The 23,591-nt window shown below is 43.3% G+C and overlaps 1 protein-coding gene across 8 annotated transcripts; it reads left to right on the forward strand.

Annotated features, from left to right (window-relative positions):
- Positions 1–23,548, forward strand: LOC110508768 (centrosome and spindle pole-associated protein 1). 8 transcript variants are annotated; one of them, XM_021589556.2, is made up of 30 exons: positions 5–682; positions 1,020–1,097; positions 1,505–1,625; positions 1,776–1,851; positions 1,960–2,063; positions 2,271–2,336; positions 2,552–2,913; positions 6,577–6,732; positions 7,252–7,343; positions 7,460–7,556; positions 8,198–8,527; positions 8,926–9,050; positions 10,549–10,690; positions 11,343–11,457; positions 11,539–11,577; positions 11,790–11,937; positions 12,616–12,747; positions 13,295–13,401; positions 13,653–13,802; positions 14,008–14,151; positions 14,350–14,466; positions 14,595–14,661; positions 14,755–14,881; positions 17,232–17,377; positions 20,952–21,098; positions 21,279–21,322; positions 21,440–21,500; positions 21,767–21,870; positions 22,161–22,311; positions 22,456–23,548. In XM_021589556.2, the coding sequence occupies exons 3-30, from the start codon at positions 1,521–1,523 to the stop codon at positions 22,674–22,676; spliced, it is 3,675 nt and encodes a 1,224-aa protein (XP_021445231.2). In that variant the 5' UTR covers positions 5–682; positions 1,020–1,097; positions 1,505–1,520; the 3' UTR covers positions 22,677–23,548. The 8 variants fall into 8 exon arrangements, with proteins under 8 accessions (XP_021445237.2, XP_021445231.2, XP_021445233.2 ...); XM_021589558.2 differs by lacking the exon at positions 1,020–1,097 and having other exon boundaries at positions 6–682; positions 22,459–23,548; XM_021589555.2 differs by lacking the exon at positions 1,020–1,097 and having other exon boundaries at positions 7–682.
- Positions 23,549–23,591: the final 43 nt, after the last annotated feature.

Below are 23,591 nucleotides of genomic sequence, written 5' to 3' on the forward strand. Positions count from 1 at the left end.
GTTATATAGTACAAAGAAATCTGTACGGGGGATAGTGTCATGTCATGGGAACAGAAGGGAGGATGTTGTGTAGGATGTGATTAGGGCATACGGGATTTAATTAATATTTGAAATTAATAGGTTAACATGGTACTGGAATGTGTAATGGATGAGTGGTAGAGGAAACGGTTGAACATGCATTATTATTTTGTGATGATTTGATAGGGTCTGAGATGTTGGACGGAAAGCCACATCGAATTTAGGTCTACATTGAACACCACACATTGGTTGATACTGTATGCTGAATGATAGAACTGCTATTTCCATTTTAAAATGTTATGTGATGCATTTTCTTCATTGTTTTTTATGCTAGGCCCCTCTGGTAGGCCTACATTATGATCAGTTAGCCACAGTAGCCTGATTGGCCACTGTTAGAACAGTAAATTAAAACGGGTACAGTAAACGCTCGCCGGAAATTGCACAGCAATTTCACAAGGTTCAAGACCTGACATCTGCTCATGTTAGAGTTAACATTTGATTATGACTCGTACTGTGGGGCTCTATTGTTAGGGCGGAGAAACGTGTATCTTGTCAGTATATCCATCATCTTTGCTGTTGCCATTTGGCAGCTGTTGCCTTGTAGCTTTAGCTACCGGAGTAGCAAATGTTAGCAAGTTCGCTAGCTAACTTGGTTGCTCAAATGGTGAGTATTGTTTATGCCATTTTAATATTTCACTTGGCGTGTTAGGAAACCAACTCAGCAACAGTTTTCCAGTCAACGCCTGACTTACATTCATTTGTCGTTGTAGCGTGAGCTAGCAAACAGGTTAGCTGGCCAACTAACTTCCGTTAGCTAGCTAATTGAGTTTATAATGAGAATCTGGCATGTTCGCTTACTCGTGTAAAAGTATTCATGTTTGCGTGTAACGTTAACGTCAGTTTGCTTGTTAGCTAGCTAGGTATGGTTTAAATGCTAGTTAGCTAAAAACCAGTGCCTGGCCCTAATGTGTGTTTTTTTATGCGCTTCCTTCTGTCTATAGTCAGAATAAACACCAATCAACGGCACCGCTGACTGGACTTTCTATTTTCTGTTTAATCAACAACGCAAGAGTTACGAAGTACGACCACATGTCTCTCGCTAAAACATGATTTTGTGTTCAGTGGTTGCTTGACAACGGAAATTAAAGAGACAGCGGATCATTGCTACATTTTGTCAATGTGATGTTCAGATGAAATTACAACAGCATGCGTAGATGGTTTAGTTACAGTCATGCTAGCTACCTAGCTAACGTTACCTAGCTGCTACTACTATTGTACGATAACGTAGCCAGTTAGCTACCAGTAGCGCCCAAATGTTTACAATTCAAGACCTTTCTTGCAAACGTCAACATCATCTCTATTTGAACCATTTCACAGAAACATTGAAGTGTCTGTTTACTAGCTAGATAACGTTATAATGTGTGTACGTTGCTAGTACAGTTGAGCTGTATTCATACATTTGACATTTTGTCACTGTCTTTTTCAGTGAGCCTGTAATATACATGGAGATGGATGATGAACTTGAGAAATTCATCCAGCTACAGAAGGACAGAGTGGCAGAGGATAAAGCCAGCTTGGAACAGGATCCACCTTACCTTGAAATAAGGGTGTGTTTCAATGCTCCTTTTACTGTGGTGCTAGAATACTGAAAATTTTGGACTTGGACATGAGTGCAATGCATGCTACTTTATGTGTTTGGTGACAGCTGAACAAATTATTGCAATTTTCTGACCTGTGACGTATTTACTGATCAACAGACAAAAGACTACAAGGCCCATGACCCCACATTCACAAATATCCGAACATTTAAGTCAGCCACAGAACAAGGGAAGGGTACAGTATAGATTTGAAGTTATAAACCCAATTTGTAATCACTTTGTGGTAGATCTAAATCCTGGCTGTTGGGAGGTCTTATTTCATGTATGTCATCCTGTTTTTCAGAGGAGAATTGTTGTCTAAGTTTACCTTTGGGTGAAGACTATGAGAGGAAGAAACAGAAGTTACAGCAAGAGCTCCGTCTGGACTACAGACGCTACGTGGCTCAGGTAATAATATTACCAATGCCAAAAGTTATATAGTTTTTACTACTTTGTAACCTGTCAGCATCCATGCATGGGCCACAAGATTTACTGGAATGTTGTGGATGCAAGGAGTCAGTGCAGTTATCTTCCAAATATTTTTCTACCAAATATATATCTTTTTTACAATCTCTGATATGGGCTGATTTGGCCAATTTTGTTCCTTAATTATAGAAAAAACATCTCAATGCTGCAGAACCAGACCCATCCCTTCCCATTGGTGAGAGGAGAGCTGCTAAGGTAACCTAGACAGTTCTGCATATAGCCTATTTTATACCATGCTCAGTCAACTGAAGCCGCTTAGAGTTCATTGAGAGAGAGAGAACTTTAGACGTCAGGTCACCTTAAACATGTCTTAAGAGAACGTGCTCAACTCTATCTTCTGCAAGTAAAAAGGGTGCTTGGAACGAAAAGTCGATCATTTTTAAGCTGTCCTTTCCCCCTTATACACACAGGAGCAGCTTGCTTCTCTCAGAGCTCCTCCAGAAATACCTGTTGTCCACTGCAGCCCCCGACCCCCGGTGCACCCCAAGCAGGCCCCCTCCATGAGAGACGCAGCCACGCTGACAGAAGGAAGGAGGCGACTGCACAGGGGAGGACGCTGCCTAGTGGAGGGCAGGAGGATGGAGGGCCTGTGGCCTGAGGATGAGCTGCTGCTTCCCAGAGAGAGGGCCAGGTTGGTGAGAGTGGACTTTGACTCTGAGGCAGACCTCACAGAGGAAGAGCTGGATCTGATGATGAGAAGGAGACCAAGGCAGACGAGGCTAGAGAGAGAAGAGAGGACGTGGCAAAGAAGACACTACAAAACAGACTTAAGGTATTTTTAAAAAAACACTTCCTATGTGATACAAATAAAATATTTTTGGACATAAGGTCAAAACAAATCAATATTTATTGGTCGCGTACCCAGATTTGCAGATTTTATCACCTGTGCAGCGAAATGCTTATGTTTTCTAGCTCCAACAGAGCAGTAATACCTAGCAATACAAAACAATACACAACTAATCAAAAAAGTTTAAATAAATTAATTCATATCAGAGCAAGCAATGTCAGAGACCAGAATATAAATACAATACCTTCATAAAGTATTCACACACTTGACTTTCTTAATTGTGTGGTTACAAAGTTGGATTAAAATTGATTTAATTGTCATTTTTTTGGTCAAAAATCAACACAAAATACTTCAATGTCAAAGTGGAAGAAAAATTAACTTTTTGATTTATTAATAGAAATAAAACATATGTTATTAGATAATTATTCAACCCCGAGTCCATACATCTTAGAATCACCTTTGGCATTGATTACAGCTGTGAGTCTTTCTGGGCAAGTCTCTTAAGTGCTTTGCAAACCTGGATTGCGCAATATTTTCCCCCTTTTAAAATTCTTCAAGCTCTGTCAAGTTGGTTGTTGATTATTGCTAGACAGCCATAGATCTTCAAGTGATTTAAATCAAAACTGTAACTAGGCCACTAAGGAACATTCAATGTTGTCTTGGTAAGTAACTCCAGTGTATAATTGGCCTTGTGTTTTAGGTTATTGTCCTGATGAAAGTGGATTTGTCTCCCAGTGTCTGTTGGAAAGCAGACTGAACCAGGTTTTCCTCTAGGACTTCGCCTGTGCTTAGCTCTTTTCCTTTTCTTTTTATCCCCCAAAAAACTCCCTTGCCGATGAAGAGCATACCCATCACATGATGCAGCCACCACCATGTTTTAAAATATGAAGGGTTGCACTCAGTGATGTGTTCTATTGGAAGTGCCCCAAACATAATGCTTTGTATTCAGGACATAAAGTTAATTTCTTTGCCACATTTTTTTGCAGTTTTAGTGCCTTATTGCAAACAAGATGCATGTTTTGGAATGATTTGTATTCTGTATAGGCTTCCTTCTTTTCACTCTGTCATTTAGGTCAGTATTGTGTAACTACAATGTTGTTGATCCATCCTCAGTTATCTCCTATCACGGCCATTTAACTCTGTAACTGGTTTAAAATCACCATTGGACTCATGGTGAAATCCCTGAGTGGTTTCCTTCCTCTCCGTCAACTAAGTCAACTTCACTATAGTCAAAGGGATTTTCAATGTGATATTTTTTTTAAAATGTATTTTTATCTACCAATAGGTGCCCATCTTTGCAAGGCATTGGAAAACCTCCCTGGTCGTTGTGGTTGAATCTGTGCTTGAGATGCACTGTTTGACTGAGGGACCTTACAATTATCTGTATGTGGGGATTACAGAGATGGGGCAGTCATTCAAAATCATGTTAAACACCATTATTGCACAGAGTTAGTCCATGCAATTTATCGGACTTGTTAAGCAAATTTTTACTCCTGAATTTATTTACACTTGCCATAACAAAGGGGTTGAATACTTATTGACTTGACATTTCAGATTTTCATTTTTGATTAATCTATCAACATTTCTAAAAACACAATTCCATAATGGAGGTGTCATAATACCCTTAAAACCTTGCAGTCAAACAGAGAATTGGTTCCAATAGTTTTTCCACCATTAATTTTTCCCATAAGGAATTTTAGAAACACTTAAAATAAGGGCTGTGTTTCATGTAGGCTTACCCTACCGTTTTGATGACAATAAAATCTCTCTCGGACAAGGTGACTTTTATCAATATATTGATAAATCACCAATGGTGACTTTTAGACAGTATATGAATAGAAGAGGTGTGTGCAGCAGTAGTTGTATAGGATGAGACATGACTAGAATACAGTATATAGATAAAGTGGATAAAACCGTATGTAAACATTAAAGTGACCAGTGTTCAATGACTATGTACATACAGCAGCAGTCTCTAAAGGTGCAGGGTAGAGTACTGGGTGGTAGCTGGCTAGTAACAGTGACTAAGGTTCAGGGCGGGGTACTGGGCGGAGCCCAGCTAGTGGTGACTGTTTAACAGTCTGATGGCCTGGAGATAGTAGCTGTTCATCAGTCTCTCGGTCCCAGCTTTGATGCACTTGTACCGTCTCCGCCTCCTAGATGGTAGCGGAGTGAACGGGGCTGGGGTCCTTGATGATCTTCTTGGCCTTCCTATGACACCGGGTGCTGTAGATGTCCTGGAGGGCAGGAAGTGTGCCCCCGATGATTCGTTGGGCTGACCGCACCACCACCCTCTGGAGGGCCCTGTGGTTGCAGATGTTGCAATTGCCGTACCAGGCAGTGATACAGCACGACAGGATGCGCTCAATGGTGCGTCTGTAGAAGTTTGTGAGGGTCTTGGGGGACAAGCCGAACCTCTTCAGCCTCCTGAGGTTGAAGAGGTGATGTGGCACCTTCTACACACTGTGTCAAGGGACCATTTCAGGTTGTCAGTGATGTGCACACCGAGGAACTCCACTACAGCCCGCCGATGGGGATGTGCTCTCTGCTGTCTCCTGTAGTCCACGTTCAGCTCCTGTTTGTTGACATTGAGGGAGAGGTTATTTTCCTGGCACCACTCAGCCAGGGCTCTCATCTCCTCCCTAAAGGCTGTCTCGTTGTTGTTGGTAATCAGGTCTACCACTATTGTGTCATCAACAAACTTGATGATTGATTTGGAGACGTGCGTGGCCACGCAGTCATGAGTTAACAGGGAGTACAGGAGAGGGCTGAGCACGCTCCCCTTGTGGGGCCCCTCTGACCCCACTTGGGGTCGGCCCGTCAGGAAATCCCGGTCCCAGGTGCATAGGGTCGGGGTTCAGACCCAGGGTCCTGAGCTTGGAGGGCACTATGGTGTTGAAGGCTGAGCTGTAGTCAATGAAAAGAGCTGTAGTCAATGAAAAGCATTCTTACATAGGTATTTCTCTTGTCCAGGTGGGATAAGGCAGTGTTTTGGACGCTGTCTGGGCCGGCAGCCATGCGAGGGTTAACACGCTTAAATGACCACGGCGAAGGAGAGCAGACAGTTCTCGTGAGCAGCGGGGGCCCGCGTCAGCGGCTCAATGTTTTCCTCCAAGTGGGCGAAGAAGGTGTTTAGCTTGTCTGGGAGCGAGGTGTCAGTGTCTTCCACGTGGTTAGCTTTCCATTTTATCATTCGTGATTGTCTGGAGCCCCTTCCACGTAGATCTCGTGTCTGAGCCGTTGAATTGCGACTCCACTTTGTCCCTGTACTGTCAATTTGCCTCTTGATTTACGGAGGTCATAGGCAGTCTGTTTGTACACGTCCATGTTCCTAGTCACGGTGCCATTGTCGTGCAATTCTTGTTATGTGTAATTACAAATATACCGTTTTTTCTTACCTGAACAGCAAACAAAGAAAAAGGCACAAAAATATACAATATGAAAATAATATTAAACAAATTACATTCTCTCCCCTCCCTCCACCCATTCCCTGTTGGCCCAACTTGTTAATGATGTTACACTTACCTTTAATGGTTTCAGTTTTTAGCTATGTAATTGGTTAACTATTCCTACTGACATGGTATTTGCAGTATGTTTTTATGTCTATGTTTTGAAAAAGTATTGTTCATTGTCTTCCTCTTTTTTGCCCAGGGACATATCAAGGCTCAGGGACAGAGGTGCTGAACTGCCTGACTACACAGAGAGTAGTCAATATGCAGACAGGAAGGAGACTAACGGGTCTGTTGTTCCTAATGAGGATTATTTGGAGGCAAGCCAGGGGACATCCTCTCTAACCCCCAAACCCAAGTACGTCAAGTTGTACTAAATCACTATACCTATAATTTTGATAACTTTAACTTCCAAAGGATTGTGCTAAAACCAATTTGGACAAGTGAACATGATTGGATTGCCATGTCTCTCTTTTTGTTATGGATTTTATAATGCAGTGCATTTTCTCTATGTAAATGTATGTAAACAGTAGACAAAATATAAACTTTAATCTGGATAAAACACATTTTTTGGTTTCAATTTTAAGGACATTGGATGGAAAAGGACAGATGAAAGGTCTGATGTCACACTGTAGCTGGATCATGGCTTGTTGATTTAGATTCCGCTCGTACAATAAGATCATATTAAATCCCAAGCCGGCCTGAAATCAGACAAACCAATAGTGGACCTTAAGCATTTTGTTACCCTCTGCACTCAAAACTTCACACACAATTCAACCACTCGCTCACTAAACAAACATTGAAGAATACCGAGAGACACTCGTCTGTGAGGTATGATGAGTGTACTGTGAGTGCTGATTGACGTCCTATCTGCCAGGCTGCAGGTACCAGCAGGGATGAGACCCAGTGGAAGATCCAGATCCTCTACCAAGAAGGACGAGCTTGAATTCGTTACCGGGCTTATGATTGGTAAGACCCACTCTGTTCTGAAGTTCATTACTAAGATTAACTGCTGTGTTTTTTTGTTGGACTAATTGAACATTTGATGATATTCCTCAAATGTGGTGACATGGCATGTCTGACAGGGGCTGCAGATGCAGCTGCTGCCTTGCAGGGAAGGAAGGAGAGGTACAGGCATGAGCTGCAGGAGCAGATAGCTGAACAGCAAAGGAATAAGAAGAGGTGGGTGTCAATATCTGCGTTTGATCCTGCTGTCCAATGAAGAACAAACCCTTACATTTTCCATCTTAGTGAGATGGGCTACATTTTAGCAGCTTTGTAGTCTGAGGTAGATTTGATTATAAGGCTGCCTTTACACAGGCAAACCAATTCTGATATTTTGACAAATCAGATCTTTTGCCAATAATTATTGAAATAGTATGGGCGACGAGAATTTTTTAAGGCCAAATGGAAAATAATGCAGGCACTAGGGACGGGGTTGTGAGCATACAATATAAAATCCCCGAGCTGACAAGGTTAAAAAAAATCTGTCGTTCTGCCCCTGAACAAGGCAGTTAACCCACTGTTCCTAGGCCGTCATTGAAAATAAGATTTTGTTCTTAACTGACTTGCCTAGTTAAAGGTAAAATAAGTTGTTTGTGTAAGTTGTTGTTCATATATGGAGTAAAATAAATAAGATCCAAAATTATCAGAATTGGGCTGCCTGTGTAAACGCAGCTTAAACAAATCTACCTCCGACCACAATGCTGCTAAAATGCGTCTATGTACATCATGTAGCCCATCGCACTAAGATAGACTAAGGTTTTCAAACACAGATATGGTTACCTCATATGAGCTGTGTGTTATGTCCTTTGTCGTATTAGGGAGAAGGATTTAGAGCTCAGAGTTGCTGTGACAGGGACAACTGACCCGGAGGAAAAGGCAGATCGGATCAAACAGTTTGGAGCAGTGAATAGTGATGACCATGCCAGAAAGAGAAAAGACAGCTGGTGCCCACCAGGCCAAGCTGTGGACCTACCAGGGGATGAGTTGAATGGGAGACCCAGTGAGGAAAACAGAGAGAGGCTTCCCCCTGAGCAGCCCTGCGTGGCCTTCCAGTCCCCCCTGCTGGACTACAGCCACACCCTGGGCCTCAACAGTGGAGGCACCTCCCCTTATAGCCAGGCCATTCACAGGAGCATGGACACTCCCAGGTAAAACAAAAAAAAGATTGTCACATAACATTACACTGGAAAGGTTCAGTGAAATGTTGTTTTACAGGGTCAGCCATAGTAGTATGGCACCTCTGCAGCAAATTAGGGTTAAGTGCCTTGCTCAAAGGCAGATCAACAAATGTTTCACCTTGTCAGGTATTCGAACCAGCAACCTTTCACTTACTGTCCCAACGCTCAAACCACTAGGCTACCTGCCACCTAGGTTGCTATGACAGTAATCCTGGCCTGCGTCCCAAATGGCACCCGGGCTCCAGTCAAAAGTGGTGCACTATATAGGAAAAAGGGTGCCATTTTGAATAGACCAGGTGTGTTTTCAAGCTGATAAATTCACTACATTATTTTTTTGTCTGACAATTTAACATTGCCATATGATTGAGTTTCAGGATGGCAGGTTTCCTTCCTCATCCACCATCCACATTGGCAGATGCATATAGAAGTCCCTATGATGAGGCCCATCTCTACTATGGTGCAAGGAACCCACTGGACCCTAACCTGGCCTACTGTAAGCACCACCTACCTACCAGTCTATTATATATCCCATTTTATTTGTCACATGCCGAATACAACAGTGAAGTACTTACAAGCCCTTAACCAACAATGCAGTTCAGAAAAATACAAAAAAAAAAATATATATAAAAGTAACAAATAATAAAGCAGCAGTAAAATAACAGAGGCTATATACAGGGGGCTATATACATATATATATATATATATATATAAGCGAGGCTATATACAGGGGGTACCAGTACAGAGTCAATGTGCGGGGGCACCGGTGTTGAGGTAATTGAGCTGTACATGTAGGCAGAGTTAGTGACGATGGATAGATAATAAACAGAATAGCAGCAGTGTAAAAGAGGGGGGGGGTTAATGCAAATAGTGTTGGTAGTCATTTGATTAGATGTTCAGGAGTCTTATGGCTTGGGGGTAGAAGCTGTTTAGAAGCCTCTTGAACCTAGACTTGGCGCTCCGGTACCGCTTGCCGTGCGGTAGCAGAGAGAACAGTCTATTACTAGGGTGGCTTGAGTCTTTGACAATTTTTAGGGCTTTCCTCTGACACCGCCTGGTATACAGGTCCTGGATGGCAGGAAGCTTGGCTCCAGTGATGTACTGGGCCGTACGCACTAGTGCCTTGCGGTTTGAGGCCAAGCAGTTGTGATACCAGGCAATAATACAACCAGTCAGGATGCGCTCAATGGTGCAGCTGTAGAACCTTTTGAGGATCTGAGGACCCATGCCAAATCTTTTTAGTCTCCTGAGGGAGAATAGGTTTTGTCGTGCCCTTTTCACGACTGTCTTGGTGTGCTTGGACCATGTTAGTTTGTTGGTGATGTGGACGCCAAGGAACTTGAAGCTTTCAACATGCTCCACTGCAGCCCCTTCGATGAGAATGGGGGTGTGCTCGGTCCTCCTTTTCCTGTAGTCCACAATCATCTCCTTTGTCTTGATCATGTTGAGGGAGAGGTTGTTGTCCTGGCACCGCACAGCCAGGTCGCTGACCTCACTATAGGCTGTCTCGTCGCTGTTGGTGATTAGTCCTACCACTGTTGTCATCGGAAAACTTAACGATGGTGTTGGAGTCGTGCCTGGCCATGCAGTCATGAGTGAACAGGGAGTACAGGAGGGCACTGAGCACACACCCGAGGAGCCCCCGTGTTGAGGATCAGCGTGGCGGATGTGTTGTTACCTACCCTTTCCACCTGGGGATGACCCGTCAGGAAGTCCAGAATCCAGTTGCAGAGGGAGGTGTTTAGTTCCAGGGTCCTTAGCTTATAGTCTATATTAACACATGAAAAGAGTTCCATGTTACAATACACTTACAAAAAAATGAATGGATGTTTGCTGGAGTGAAAACAATTTACTATGTCCCAATGTCCATACTAGCATACTATTTAGTATGCATAACCAATGCATCACTTCATACAAAGTAGTGTGCACATTTTGGCATATAATACATGTGTTCTCTGATCCAGCATAATGAGTGTTCTGTGTTTCTATGTTAGATGGTCAGATCCCGCTGACAGGAGGGGTGCAGCCCATGTCCTACCTCAGCCTTCCTCCTGCAGGGCCTCACCCCAGCCAGATGGGTCAACACAGCCCTCACAGCCATTACAATGGGAGCAGCCACCCAGAGCCCCCTCCACAGTATGTGTTGTACCAATCTCATCCTTTCTCTTCCCTTCAACACCTAGGCTACATTCTGATTATCTACCGTTCTCCTGAAGTGTGTACTTGTACACTCCCCCTCATTGATTGAAAAGGAATGGACTGCTGTGAGGAATATGGGGAAGTGAACGAGTGCCCACTTCTGGAGAAGGTTAGAGAATCGGGACTCTTCAACACCTACAATGAGTGTATCCCCTATTCACCAGTTGGGGGCACCTCCTCTAAAGGAACAAACAGAGCTGTTCCCCCTATCGATGGCTAGTGTTCTGTTATGAGACGGTCATGTCCACTGGCCATCTGGACAGACAGGAGTGTTGACTCCCTGCTGAGTCACTGCTGCAGTCTGCACAGGTCTGGTCAGAGTTGTTCCCTCCCTGCTGAGTCACTGCTGCAGTCTGCACTGGTCTGGACAGCTCTGAGCTGTCTCGCTCTCTCGCCTCCTAGTGGCTGTATGAAGATATTTTTCACATTGATATTCATTACGTAAGGCATGAAAAGTGACAAACCACATCAATTGTGTCTCCTGTTTCCCATACCTTTTTGTATAGTATTGACCATTTCAAATTTATCTGCTTTTTATAGTAATGAACAGAAGGAATACATGAGTGAATTAACATTGTCTCTTGTTCAGCAGACCTGCCAGTGATGCTGCTACCATGGGTTCAGGGATTGGAGTATTCCCTGCAGAGCAGGTCAAGCCATCTAAAGAGAGTGTGTTACGTTACAAGGAGGCACTAAGACAACAGGTACATTGAGAATGTGAATGTGGAAGTCAGCAGAATCTTTCGTCTCCGTGCGTTTTGTCACAGAGTGTGCTATTTCGGCAGGGTGACCCCAGGAAAGGGAGGAGTCAGATTTTTTGCCAGGTAACAGATGAGTTGTAGCTTGATATAGAATATTACAAGTGTTAGAAAAAAGTATTTAACTGAAAATGTTTAGACATTCCAACAGCAATATACCATTGCACTCCAGCCTCTTCCATTGCCCTCTGTGACTGGTGATGACTCGTTATGCGTTATGAATAGACAAATATCTTATTTGGTATTCTGATCAGTGTTCCATCCTAACCTGACTACAGATCCAGGAGAGACGAGAGCGGCGGAGGCTGGACAGGGAGGAGACAGATCGCTACGAGGCAAAGCTGGAGGCAGACATGAAGAACCACGACCCCTGGGGGAGAGGAGGAGGAGGAGCCCCTCTCAGAGACAGCAGGGGCAACCTCATCAGTATGTTCCTGTGGTGGAATTATTGTAATCAAAAGGAGAGACTTAGATTTTTTCAAAACAATCAAACTGTATTATTTAATTAGTGCAGTAATGGAGCTGGTCGGTAACCACCCCTGGAGGTGATCACTGAGAACTCAACCTGCTGGTTTGAGCCACAGCATTTTATAGCAAACCTCCTTGAGTCTACATGACACACAACAGATGTATGGAGTGGGTCACAAGGTTAAGATTTGTATGGAAGATACTTATAATTCACAACAGACAGTATCTGCTGGAAAGACTGTCCTCTTCGTGTAGAGACCAGGGTCTGGCCCCCCCAACTCCATACTGGAGCCATCTCCCCCGGGTACCTTATAGAACAGAAACATTTACTCATGCTCTGGAATGCGGTATCACCCAGAGGTCCATCCTCGTAGAACACACACAGATGAGCATTCTAACAACCCCTTATTCTGTTGCATAAAACGACCATTTGATGCAATAACAACATTATAACAATCTTGTAATTTCCACCATATCCCTGTTATTTCCCTTCCTCCACACTATGGTCCACATATTCTCTAAACTTTGTTTCAGTTCAAATGTTTTGGAGACTGATAGCAGAGAAAGCCATTGTGTAATGTTTTTTAATCTTTAAAAGGATATTGCTAATCATAATCGTGTGTATTGTGTTACCAGCCGATCTGCACCAGATGCACAAGCATAATGAAGAGGCCTACATCAACCCTGAGACATGGCAGAAGAGTGCAAGAGCCACCATGGCAGTGCCCCGAGAGGACACTAGACCTCCCTCCACCCATAGAGTCTCAGGTAGATAGTGGTTTTCACATTGATGTGATTCTAAGGACCGAGAGGAAAGCTGCGTCTCACAAGGTACCCTATTCCCTTCATATTGCACTACTTTTGACCAAAGCCCTATGGGCCCGAGTCTAGGCTGCCATTTGGGAAACAACCCAAAGTGGTAGTGGCACCCTCAGTAATCTTGGTTAATCCAGAACTAAAGTCTTGTGTAATTGGTCAGATGCTCGATGCATGTTAAGAGAGAGAGCGAGAATCGGAAACGGAATGAAGAGCTCCACCCTCTCTGCAAGTTACGAGCAAGTCTATTAGCCCTCTGCTTCGGAAAGTCAGATGCTAACACCTGTGAAATCGTGATTTGTCCAAATAACCAGTGACGAAAAACCTAAGCACCGGAACTAATGCTGCTCATCATGTCTCGCATCCCGTTTGTATCATGACAGACCTACGGTATCATTTACGTAGTCCGTCCATGAGCGATTACAGCTTCACCATCCTGTCCAATTCACTGTCATATTCAGCTACTATGTTGTTTTGCCTGGTGGGTTTCTCTACACAGGTTTTGCTCAGGCCCCTTCGTTTGCCAGAGGCAGTATTTTTGGGAACCTGCCCACACCACAGCAGCTCCAAGAACAGGAAAAGTACAAGGCTTACCTCAAACAACAGGTACTGGATGTTACACATCAGTACTGTGGTGGCTAGAGTAGCGTTTTCATATTATCACCAGACATAAACCTTCCCCTAAACTTGATCAGAAGTCACATTTAAAAAAAAGCTTATTCCTGAGCATAAACTCAATGTTGTACTGATGCGCATTGATGATTTGGTTAACCATACACTCAGCTTTGATATCTGATTGGATACACGCATACAGACTGTCTCACTGATGACCCTGGTTGTCTGTCCTGCTGCCTAAGATTGAGGAGAAGCGGAGGAAGGAAGCGGAGGAGCGAGAGTGCCAGAGGCTGCAGGAGGAGAAGGAGGAGAAGAGGCTGGCTGAGCAGAGGGAACGCATCCAGAGAGAGTATGAAGAAGAACAGGACAGGAAGAAACGCAAGGAGATGGAGGTCAGTATTAACTGGACCAGGGCTTGGGTTCACTAAGGGAGCTGTAGCATTAGATTACACTGCAATACTCATCTACTACTACAAGTAACATGTCTATCACCTGAATGCTATCGTTTGACATGAGTCATTCAGTTCAGCAAATCTTTATTGTAACTCACTCACTAAGGGGACTTAGCAAAGTTTTTTTTTTTTTTTTTTCCTCCAGCAAAAAGCCAAGAATGATGAGTTGATCCGTCTGGCTGAGGAGCGAAAGAAAGAGGTGGAGAGGACGAAGAAAGAGGCAGAGGAGAAGGAGAACTCTGCCCTGAGGAAGCAGTATGAGAAGGAGAGATGGGCACGCCTACAGGAGGTGAGCTCGATGGAAGGCTCTCTGTTTGACCCTCTGAGCATTGAGGGGAGGTTTACTGTTCAGACATTAAGCCTAGTCCTGGATTAAAAAGCATGCTCAATGAACAATCTCTATTGAAAGTACTTTTTAGTCAGGAAGCAGGCCCTGAGAGATTCATATGAGATAAGTGAGGACATTCATGTGGTTGTCTGTCTGAAGGTACCAAGGGAGCCGTCTCCCCCCATTCCCACCCTCCAAAAGAGGCATCAGGCTCCCCAGTACAGCCCCAGACCTCCGTCCATGGACAGCCATCGCGTTACTACTGTCCCGCTGTCTGTGAGTGACTTCCAGAGCACACAGCATGTCCTCTTCCACACCACCATGGAGAGAAATAGTTTGACTGAGGAAGTATCAGTGGAGCACAACGACTGGATCTTGTCTTCCTCCCTCTCTTCCCCCTGTAGGAGCGCTCTCTGTCAGGCCTCCAGTCCCCCCCAGTCCCAGCTCGCAGGAACCAGCTGAGAGCTGCCGGTAACACTGCCTCACACTATAATACAGTACACAGCAGGTAGAAACTTAATTTTCTCTCAACGTCTGTGATGCTGACGTGTGTGTCTGTGCCAGAGGACCAGCGGGGTGTGATCAGCGAGCTGTCCGAGCTGCGTAGACAGCTGCGTAGCGAGCAGAAACGACTGGAGGGCCAGCTACTGCAGTCAGAGTGGGAGGAGCTGGACTCTCCTATGAGTGACAGGTAAGACTGGTGAGGTGATGCCCTCCACTGTTGGTCGTGTATAGTGCTGTGAGTTAGTGATGCATGGTTTGACTCATAACCCACAGTCCCCACAGTTATATCCATGGGACTGACAGGTGTAGACTAATTAAATATTGTGTAGATGAAGGGTGGGTGGGTTGAAAACAGAAAACAATACCTTAAATCAATAAATGTATAGTTCTTGTGCAATTTATATCCGGAGAGCTTTAGGGCCTAACTGTACTTGTGCCAAATAGCCTACACACCAATCGCCAAAAGCTTTTGGGAACACGCAGAAAAAGTTAACATCAATCCTGGAGGCAAAAATAACAATGTCTGAGTTTAATTCAATAAGGGAAAAGCTGCGAAATGCAGAGGTGAAAATAAATAAGAAGGGAGGGTCAGAAAAGTAATGTTTGAGAAACAGTCACAAGACTGGGACTGTAGCCTACTGTTCAGATGGGTTAAATGGAAACTGAAATCTGGACACTGACTGTAGGTCTATAACCTCTCACATAGCCTTAATATCAGTGCATGTACAATTAAGCATTTCTTACGGTAAAGTTCTACACCAAATTAAGGCAACATTTTAACTCCGGAACAGCAGTGGAGAAATTAATCTTTCAGCATCTTGAGAGAATAAGAATGCTCTGTTAGATACTGTCTGTAGACATGCTGTCTTTATCAGCATCATAAAAGCGAATAGTGCAAGCTGAACTGACATTTTATCAGAAACATGTTGGGTCGTTTCCCCAGATTTCTATTTATTTAACCAGTCATATGGAAATTTTGCACAGAAAATCATTCCGTTTTTTTGTTGAGTTAGTGCACTTTCTCCCCATTCCCTAAACGTCTGTCATCCGCGAAATAATAACTTTTTTACTGAATTACATATGGAAATTTGTCAATTTAAATAAATGAATTGGACCCTAATCTATGGATTTCACATGACTGGGAATACAGATACAGTATGCATCTGTTGGTCACAGATACAGTGCCTTGCAAAAGTATTCATCCCCCTTGGCATTTTTCCTATTTTGATGCATTACAACCTGTAATTTTAAATGGATTTTTGGTTGGATTTCATGTAATCGACATACACAAAATAGTGCAAATTGGTGAAGTGAAAAAATTACTTGTTTCAAAAAATTATAAATGAAAAACAGAAATGTGGTGCGTGCATATGTATTCACCACCGTTGCTATGAAGACCCTAAATAAGATCTGGTGCAACCAATTACATTCAGAATTCACATAATTAGTTAAATAAAGTCCACCTGTGTGCAATCTAAGTGTCATATGATCTCAGTAAAAATACACCTGTTCTGAAAGGCCCCAGAGTCTGCAACACCACTAAGCAAGGGGCACCATCAATCAAGTGGCACCATGAAGACCAAGGAGCTCTCCAAACAGGTCAGGGACAAAGTTGTGAAGTACAGATCAGGGTTGGGTTATAAAAAAATGTCTGCAACATTGAACATTCCACAGAGCACCATTAAATCCATTATTAAAAAAATAGAAATAATATGGCACCACAACAAACCTGCCAAGAGAGGGCCACCCACCAATACTCAGTTCAGGCAAGGAGGCCATTAATCAGAGGCAACAAAGAGACCAAAGATAACCCTGAACGAGCTGCAAAGCTCCACAGCATCTGTCCATAGGACCACTTTAAGCCTTACACTCCACAGAGCTGGGCTTTACGGAAGAGTAGTCAGGAAAAAGCCATTGCTTAAAGAAAACATTTGCAAACACATTTGTTGTTTGCCAAAAGGCATGTGGGAGACTCCCCAAAAATATGGAAGAAGGTACTCTGGTCAGATGTGACTAAAATTGAGCTTTTTGGCCATCAAGGAAAACGCTATGTTTGGTGCAAATCCAACATCTCTCATCACCTTAGAACACCATCCCCACAGTGAAGCATGGGGGTGGCAGCATCATTCTGTAGGGCAGCATGGCAGGGAGGGACTGGGAAACTGGTCAGAATTGAAGGAATGATAGACGGCGCTAAATACAGGGATATTCTTGAGAGAAACCTGTTTCAGTCTTCCAGAGATTTGAGACTGGGACGGAGGTTCACCTTCCAGCAGGACAATTACCCTAAGCATATGGCTAAAGCAACACTCAAGTGGTTTAAGGGGAAACATTTAAATGTCTTGGAATGGTCAAGTCAAAGCCCAGACCTCAATCCAATTGAGAATCTGTGGTATGACCGCCATTTTTTATTAATTCAAAAATGTTTGTGGGCCAAAAAAAACAAAACTACCTTTGACGACCCCTGGTCTAGGCTATATGTTAGCCCCAGTGCGGTGTGTACACGCTGAACGATGTGACTGTGTGCTGGTGTCCAGGCACAGGGACAGGGAGCAGCCCCAGGTGGATGTGTTTGACATGGCCAGACTGCGGCTGCAGGCCCCTGTCAGGAGACCCTCCTCCAGGAACACAGAGCCCAACAACCTGCACAGGATCCACGACTCGCTGCAGTTCAGATACAGAGGTAAAGATATACAGTGACTGTTTGAATAATGGGCCTGTCCCAAATGGCACCCTATTCCTTATGTCAGGGGTTGTCAAAGTGGGGCCTGTGGCCAGATCTCAAAATATATATAAAGAAAAAAGAAAAGAAAAAAGGTATCCTCAGTGCTCTACCAATTATACATTTTAACACTATTTGTATTCCACAAAATGTTTTGTGTTTAAAGCTAGAATCCTTAGTTGCTACATCCATTTTCGGTATGAAAATAATATGATATACAGTTGAAGTCGGAAGTTCACATACACTTAGGTTGGAGTCATTAAAACTTGTTTTTCAACCACTCCACAAATTTCTTGTTAACTATAGTTTTGGTAAGTCACTTAGGACGTCTACTTTGTGCATGACAAGTAATTTTTCCAACAATTGTTTAGACAGATTATTTCATTTATAATTCACTACTTATAATTCACTGTATCACAATTCCAGGGGGTCAGAGGTTTACATACACTAAGTTGACTGTGCCTTTTAAACAGCTTGGAAAATTCCAGAAAATTATGTAATGGCTTTAGAAGCTTCTCATAGGCTAATTGACATCAATTGGAGGTTTACCTGTGGATGTATTTCAAGACCTAGATTCAAACTCAGTGCCTCTTTGCTTGACATCATGGGAAGTCTGGTTCATCCCTGAGAGCAATTTCCAAACGCCTGAAGGTACCACGTTCATCTTGTGACGACCCTCCAACTCTGTCTGCCAAACTGTTTCTCTTTGCTCTTGTTTTCCTTAATAGGATGTCGGTGGGCGGAGCAGGGAGGGCCGTCAGCAAAATGGGACACACCTGGGCTCGGGTGTGTCCCAGGATAAATGCACCTCTTCCCCATTCATTGAGGAGACTTTTTCCATGCAGACACAGATTTTGGATGTGGCGGCAATTTCAACACCCCTCATTATCACATTTATGCAGGCAACCACTCACTTACACTACTGACTACATACACCATTGTTAATTATATTTAGTTTTACTTTAGTTAAATAAATATATTTTGTTATTCCTTATCTCCACGTTGTCTCCTTGTTTGTTACGCACTTTGAGCCGGTTCGTGACAATCTGTACAAACTATAGTACGCAAGTATAAACACCATGGGACCATGCAGCCGTCATACCGGTCAGGAAGGAGACGCGTTCTGTCTCATCAAGATGAATGTACTTTGGTACGAAAATTGCAAATCAATCCCAGAACAACAGCAAAGGACCTTGTGAAGATGCTGGAGGAAACAGGTACAAAAGTATCTATATCCACAGTAAATTGAGTCCTATATTGGCATAACCTGAAAGGCCGCTCAGCAAGAAAGAAGCCACTGCTCCAAAACCGCCATAAAAAGCCAGACTACGGTTTGCAACTGCACATGGGGACAAATGTCGTACTTTTTGGAGAAATGTCCTCTGGTTTGATGAAACAATAGAACTGTTTGGCCATAATGACCATCGTTGTTTGGAGAAAAAAGAGGGAGGCTTGCAAGCCGAAGAACACCATCCCAACCGTGAAGCACAGGGGTGGCAGCATCATGTTGTGGGGGTGCTTTGCTGCAGGAGGAACTGGTGTACTTCACAAACTAGATGGCATCATGAGGAAAGAAAATTATGTGGATATATTGAAGCAAAAGGTGGCGCTACAAAGTATTAACTTAAGGGGGCTGAATAATTTTGCACGGCCTATTTTTCAGTTTTTGATTTGTTAAAAAAGTTTGAAATATCCAATAAATGTCATTCCACTTCATGATTGTGTCCCACTTGTTGTTGATTCTTCACAAAAAAATACAGTTTTATATCTTTATGTTTGAAGCCTGAAATGTGGCAAAAGGTCGCAAAGTTCAAGGGGGCCGAATACTTTCGCAAGGCACTGTACTTCCAAAGTTGTGGAAAATGGCTTAAGGACAACAAAGTCAAGGTATTGGAGTGGCCATCACAAAGCCCTGACCTCAATCCTATAGAACATTTGTGGGCAGAACTGAAGCGTGTGTGAGCAAGGAGGCCTACAAACCTGACTCAGTTACACCAGCTCTGTCAGGTGGAATGGGCCAAAATTCACCCAACTTATTGTGGGAAGCTTGTGGAAGGCTACCTGAAACGTTTGACCCAAGTTAAACAATTTAAAGGCAATGCTACCAAATACTAATTGAGTGTATGTAAACTTCTGACCCACTGGCAATGTGATGAAAGAAATAAAAGCTGAAATACATCATTCTCTCTACTATTATTCTGACATTTCACATTCTTAAAATGAAGTGGTGATCCTAACTGACCTAAGACAGGGAATTTTTACTAGGATTAAATGTCAGGAATTGTGAAACTGAGTTTAAATGTATTTGGCTAAGGTGTATGTAAACTTCCGACTTCAACTGTGCGTGTATGTATATATATATATCCATTAATTCTTGAAGAATATATATTTTATAAATGCCTCAGGAGCTTGGTTTAATTGTTGTATCCCATCAAATCCAAAATATGAGCTTGTTTTACATCCCCTGTTTGTAAAGAATGTAAATGTAAACAAACACTGTATAGCCTCAAAACAGTGAAACTATACATTTGTTATCATGGATTGTCCTTGCATCCATAGCTCTGTCTATGAATTTGAGAATGGTTACATTTCTCCAGGCCCATCCCTCAGCTTTTTTTTACCAAAACAGAGTCATGTAGAATTGCAGGAAATTAGCTTGAAAATTGCAACATTTTCTTTCCTATGCCAAGAGTTGGGCCTTTAAAATGTTCCTTCCCTGGGCCTGAGACTTGGTTCGTCTGGCCATGCATTGCCAAAGTCGTAGTCAAATGATTTATTTGCTATTTAAATCTCACTCGAGTTATGAGGGGTCCCTGTTGAATTTGCTATCACTAAAGGGGTCCCCTGCCCAAAACATTTGAGAACCCATGCCCTATGTAGTGGTCTACCCTTGACCAGTGCCCATAGGGTCAGGTTAAAAGTAACACACTGTATGGAATGGAGTGCCATGTGGAACGTAATCCAGGCTATTGATTGTTAAGTCTTAAACGGGCAATTCTGACACTTCAACCTTCTATTCATAATTTCCAGCACGAAACCAGTCTACATGTGTAAAAACAGTGCATTTCTATGATCTGTGGTTAAGAAACATAATTAAAATGTAAAAAAAAAAGTATTGTCACATCACAGGGTAGGATTAAAAGTGATTTTCAAAACTTTAAAACCTGAGTTTTCAATCCCAGGAGGATATTTTATTGCTCCCCACAGCACTGCAAATCTTAGTGTTTGAACATCACTGTTTTTAAAATGTAACTTGTCATTGGATATTTTTATCTGCATTTTTTTCTGCAAAATGTAGAAATGTGCTGTTTTCACATATGTTTACACTGGTATTGTGCTGGAGATAATGAAAATGAGGTTGAAAAGTGGTGGATTTGCCCTTTAACAGCACACTATGCTCATAAAACAAATGCAGCAACTAAGGCTGTGTCTGCACTCGTTTTCCTGTTCCCTTTTTAGTGCACTACTTTTGACCCGGGTGATCAGTATTGTCATGCATTGAGTATTGAGTGGAGAAGCCTTGTTTGTACTGCAGATGTTGACTCCAGAGAGGTGGAAGGCCATGGTTACTGTGAGCACCCTAGCGACAGGGATGGACAGAGTGTGGACATCCAGAGACAGGCAGACTACAGGGAGGAGCTACGCAGGATCAACAACAGCCTGAGGAGGAAACCTGCCGCTGGTCAGTAACACACACACAATATCAAACTCCACACGCTGACTACAGACCTAATATCAACCTAACTGCTTAAATACTCATTGCTCACCTCTGTTCACTGCTTTATCACTAACATGAGGATATTTACAGGTGGAGTACTTGCACTTTAAGGGCTTGGAAATCATTTGTCTTTCTATTTTGCAGATTATTTTCACTTGTCACCACCCCAGCAACAAAACCATTATTTGGTGAGTTTCTACTTGCCAGTTTGTTTAGCTATCGCCCTAAACCACAGAGTGGTCTCTTTGCTGTACAGTACATGCTTGTCTGTGTGTGACACAATGCCTGTACACTCTTCTCCCCAGAGGAATGCAGTGGGGGATCCTATGAGAGGTTCCCTGTTGGAGTCTGACAGTGCCTTCATTGGTAAAGCCTGGTGGTGGTTCACTACTATCATGTGTAGTATGGGATTGAGCGCCTTGAGAATCACACAACTAAAGCTGCGTCCCAAATGGCACCGTATTCCCTAAATAATGTGCTACTTTTGACCAGAGCCCTATGGGAGAGGCCGATGGGACCTGGTCAAAAGTAGTACACAATAGGGAGCCATTTGGGATGTACACCAGTTGTTGTAAGGGAAGGAGTGTCTTGAGAAGCACACTACTAACTATTTACCTGTGGTTTGCCCCAAGATCCCATGGGTGGAGCCTTCCCAGTGTCCCCCCCACCTGAACAGAAGCCCCAGCTCTCAGCCAGGGAGAGGAGGAGGCTGGCCAAGAGGGCAGACCTGCACAATGTAAGAACCCTCTATAACTCAAAGTTCAGTCTCTAATATCTGGGACAGTATTCTCCAAGCATCAGAGGGCTGATCTAGGATCAGGTCCCCTTTGTCCTTGTAATCTTTTTCATCATGATCTAAAAGGCTAAATGGTTTCTAAATCAGCACTGAGACACTTGGTACATACAACCCCTGACCCATACATCATGAATATATCCTCACTTCTTAAATAGAGGCCAGTGGCAGCTCTCCATTGAACATGCTATATTCCTCTACCATCATTATACCTTGTGCTCTGGCTTGTTTAGGAGCGGGGGAGCTCCAGAGAGCCTGTTGGCCATCCAGAGAACTACTCCCGCCAGTCAGAGGCCAGTCTCAACACACAGCACCATGGTAGAGAGCGTAACCACCATAGGACCAAGAGGCTGCTGGCTGTGAGCCGCCATGGCCTCAGAAGAGGTGGGTGTTGTATAAAGATTAAACTGAGGCTGTCAGTGCCCCAATGTGCCGGAATGGAACAATTTGTCAGCCATCTTACCTGGGAGATCTGTCTATTAATCATTGTTAGGTTGATGATATCTGTTTACGGTCTCTCTCTTCCAGCAGACCTGTCTGGTGATGAAGATATGTCTCTGCAGGTTTCCCCTCACACCCCACACACTCAGGGCTCCGTGGATACGGTTGCCACGGAGCCGTGGATGAGGCCAGGCACCTCGGAGACGCTGAAGCGCTTAATGACTGGCCAGACCCCCTGCAGGGAGAGGCTGGCCAGCAGAGAGTCTACCGTGCAGGACTGGGAAGGCCCCTCTACCTACCATGGCTAATCTAACCATCTCCGCTCTAACATGGTTACTCAAAGCACTTTGGTTCCGTACACACTCAGGTTGTACAACGCTTCACACGTGTTAGACCTGATTTTCTGTGCAAAAATAGCCACACAATGGTGGTGTAAACATTTCTGTGAAGAAACTGTTGTGTAGGGGACCTACGTTTGTACACTGCCCTCACTTGGCTTGATGCATCCACATCAGTGGTCATGCTGACAGGATCTCCTCAACAGAGAAGGATCATCTGCTTTAGCTTCTAGATCGATGTGTCTACTAACTTAACCCTTGACTTGTGTATCATGGTCTACCTCAAAATACCTCTTGCAATGCAGAATTATGAGCTTCTTATGAAAAATGTATAGATTGTACTTTCATGGACCTGTAATGAAAAATATGCAGATTGTCTCAGAATGGTTAGTAAGTACAAGGGAGAAAAACTCCATTCCTATAAGGACACTGTGTGCAGGCATTTTCTCCAGTCAAGCACTATTAAAGTTGATTAGTTAAATCAGGTGTGTAAGAGGTGGGCTGGAACAAAAGCCTGCAGCCTCAGCTGCCATCCTCTAAAAGAACAGTGTACTAGGGTTGCCTTAGGACTATTAATTCTGTATCGCTGATTGAGCTGACATGCATCGGTTACTGTAAATGCAGTCTCCGAACATTTAAATTTCAGTCATGCTGAACTTCTGCAATATGGATTGAATAGAGCTCTTAGTCTTCGAAACAGTTCAGGACATCTATAATAATAGCACTACATTTGTAATGTAAATTGTTCAAATGGCATTTTTTATATGTACCGTGTGTAAAATGTTTGGCCAAGATGTGACCTCATTTTCAACTTAATAGAATAAACTATTTTAAATAAGGAAGTTTTGTACATTGTGTTTCAGTTCACCTGATAGCTGTTTAATT

Source organism: Oncorhynchus mykiss, chromosome 28 (assembly GCF_013265735.2).
Source record: "Oncorhynchus mykiss isolate Arlee chromosome 28, USDA_OmykA_1.1, whole genome shotgun sequence".
In the NCBI taxonomy this organism is placed as follows: domain Eukaryota; kingdom Metazoa; phylum Chordata; class Actinopteri; order Salmoniformes; family Salmonidae; genus Oncorhynchus; species Oncorhynchus mykiss.

Bases quoted from the DNA above. Each gene is read 5' to 3' on its own strand.
- LOC110508768 (XM_021589556.2), top strand. From the start codon at position 1,521: ATGGAGATGGATGATGAACTTGAGAAATTCATCCAGCTACAGAAGGAC. The intron at 11,938-12,615 runs GTATGTTCCTGT...TTGTGTTACCAG, and splicing joins CAGCAGGGGCAACCTCATCA to CCGATCTGCACCAGATGCAC. The intron at 14,662-14,754 runs GTAACACTGCCT...TGTCTGTGCCAG, and splicing joins GAACCAGCTGAGAGCTGCCG to AGGACCAGCGGGGTGTGATC.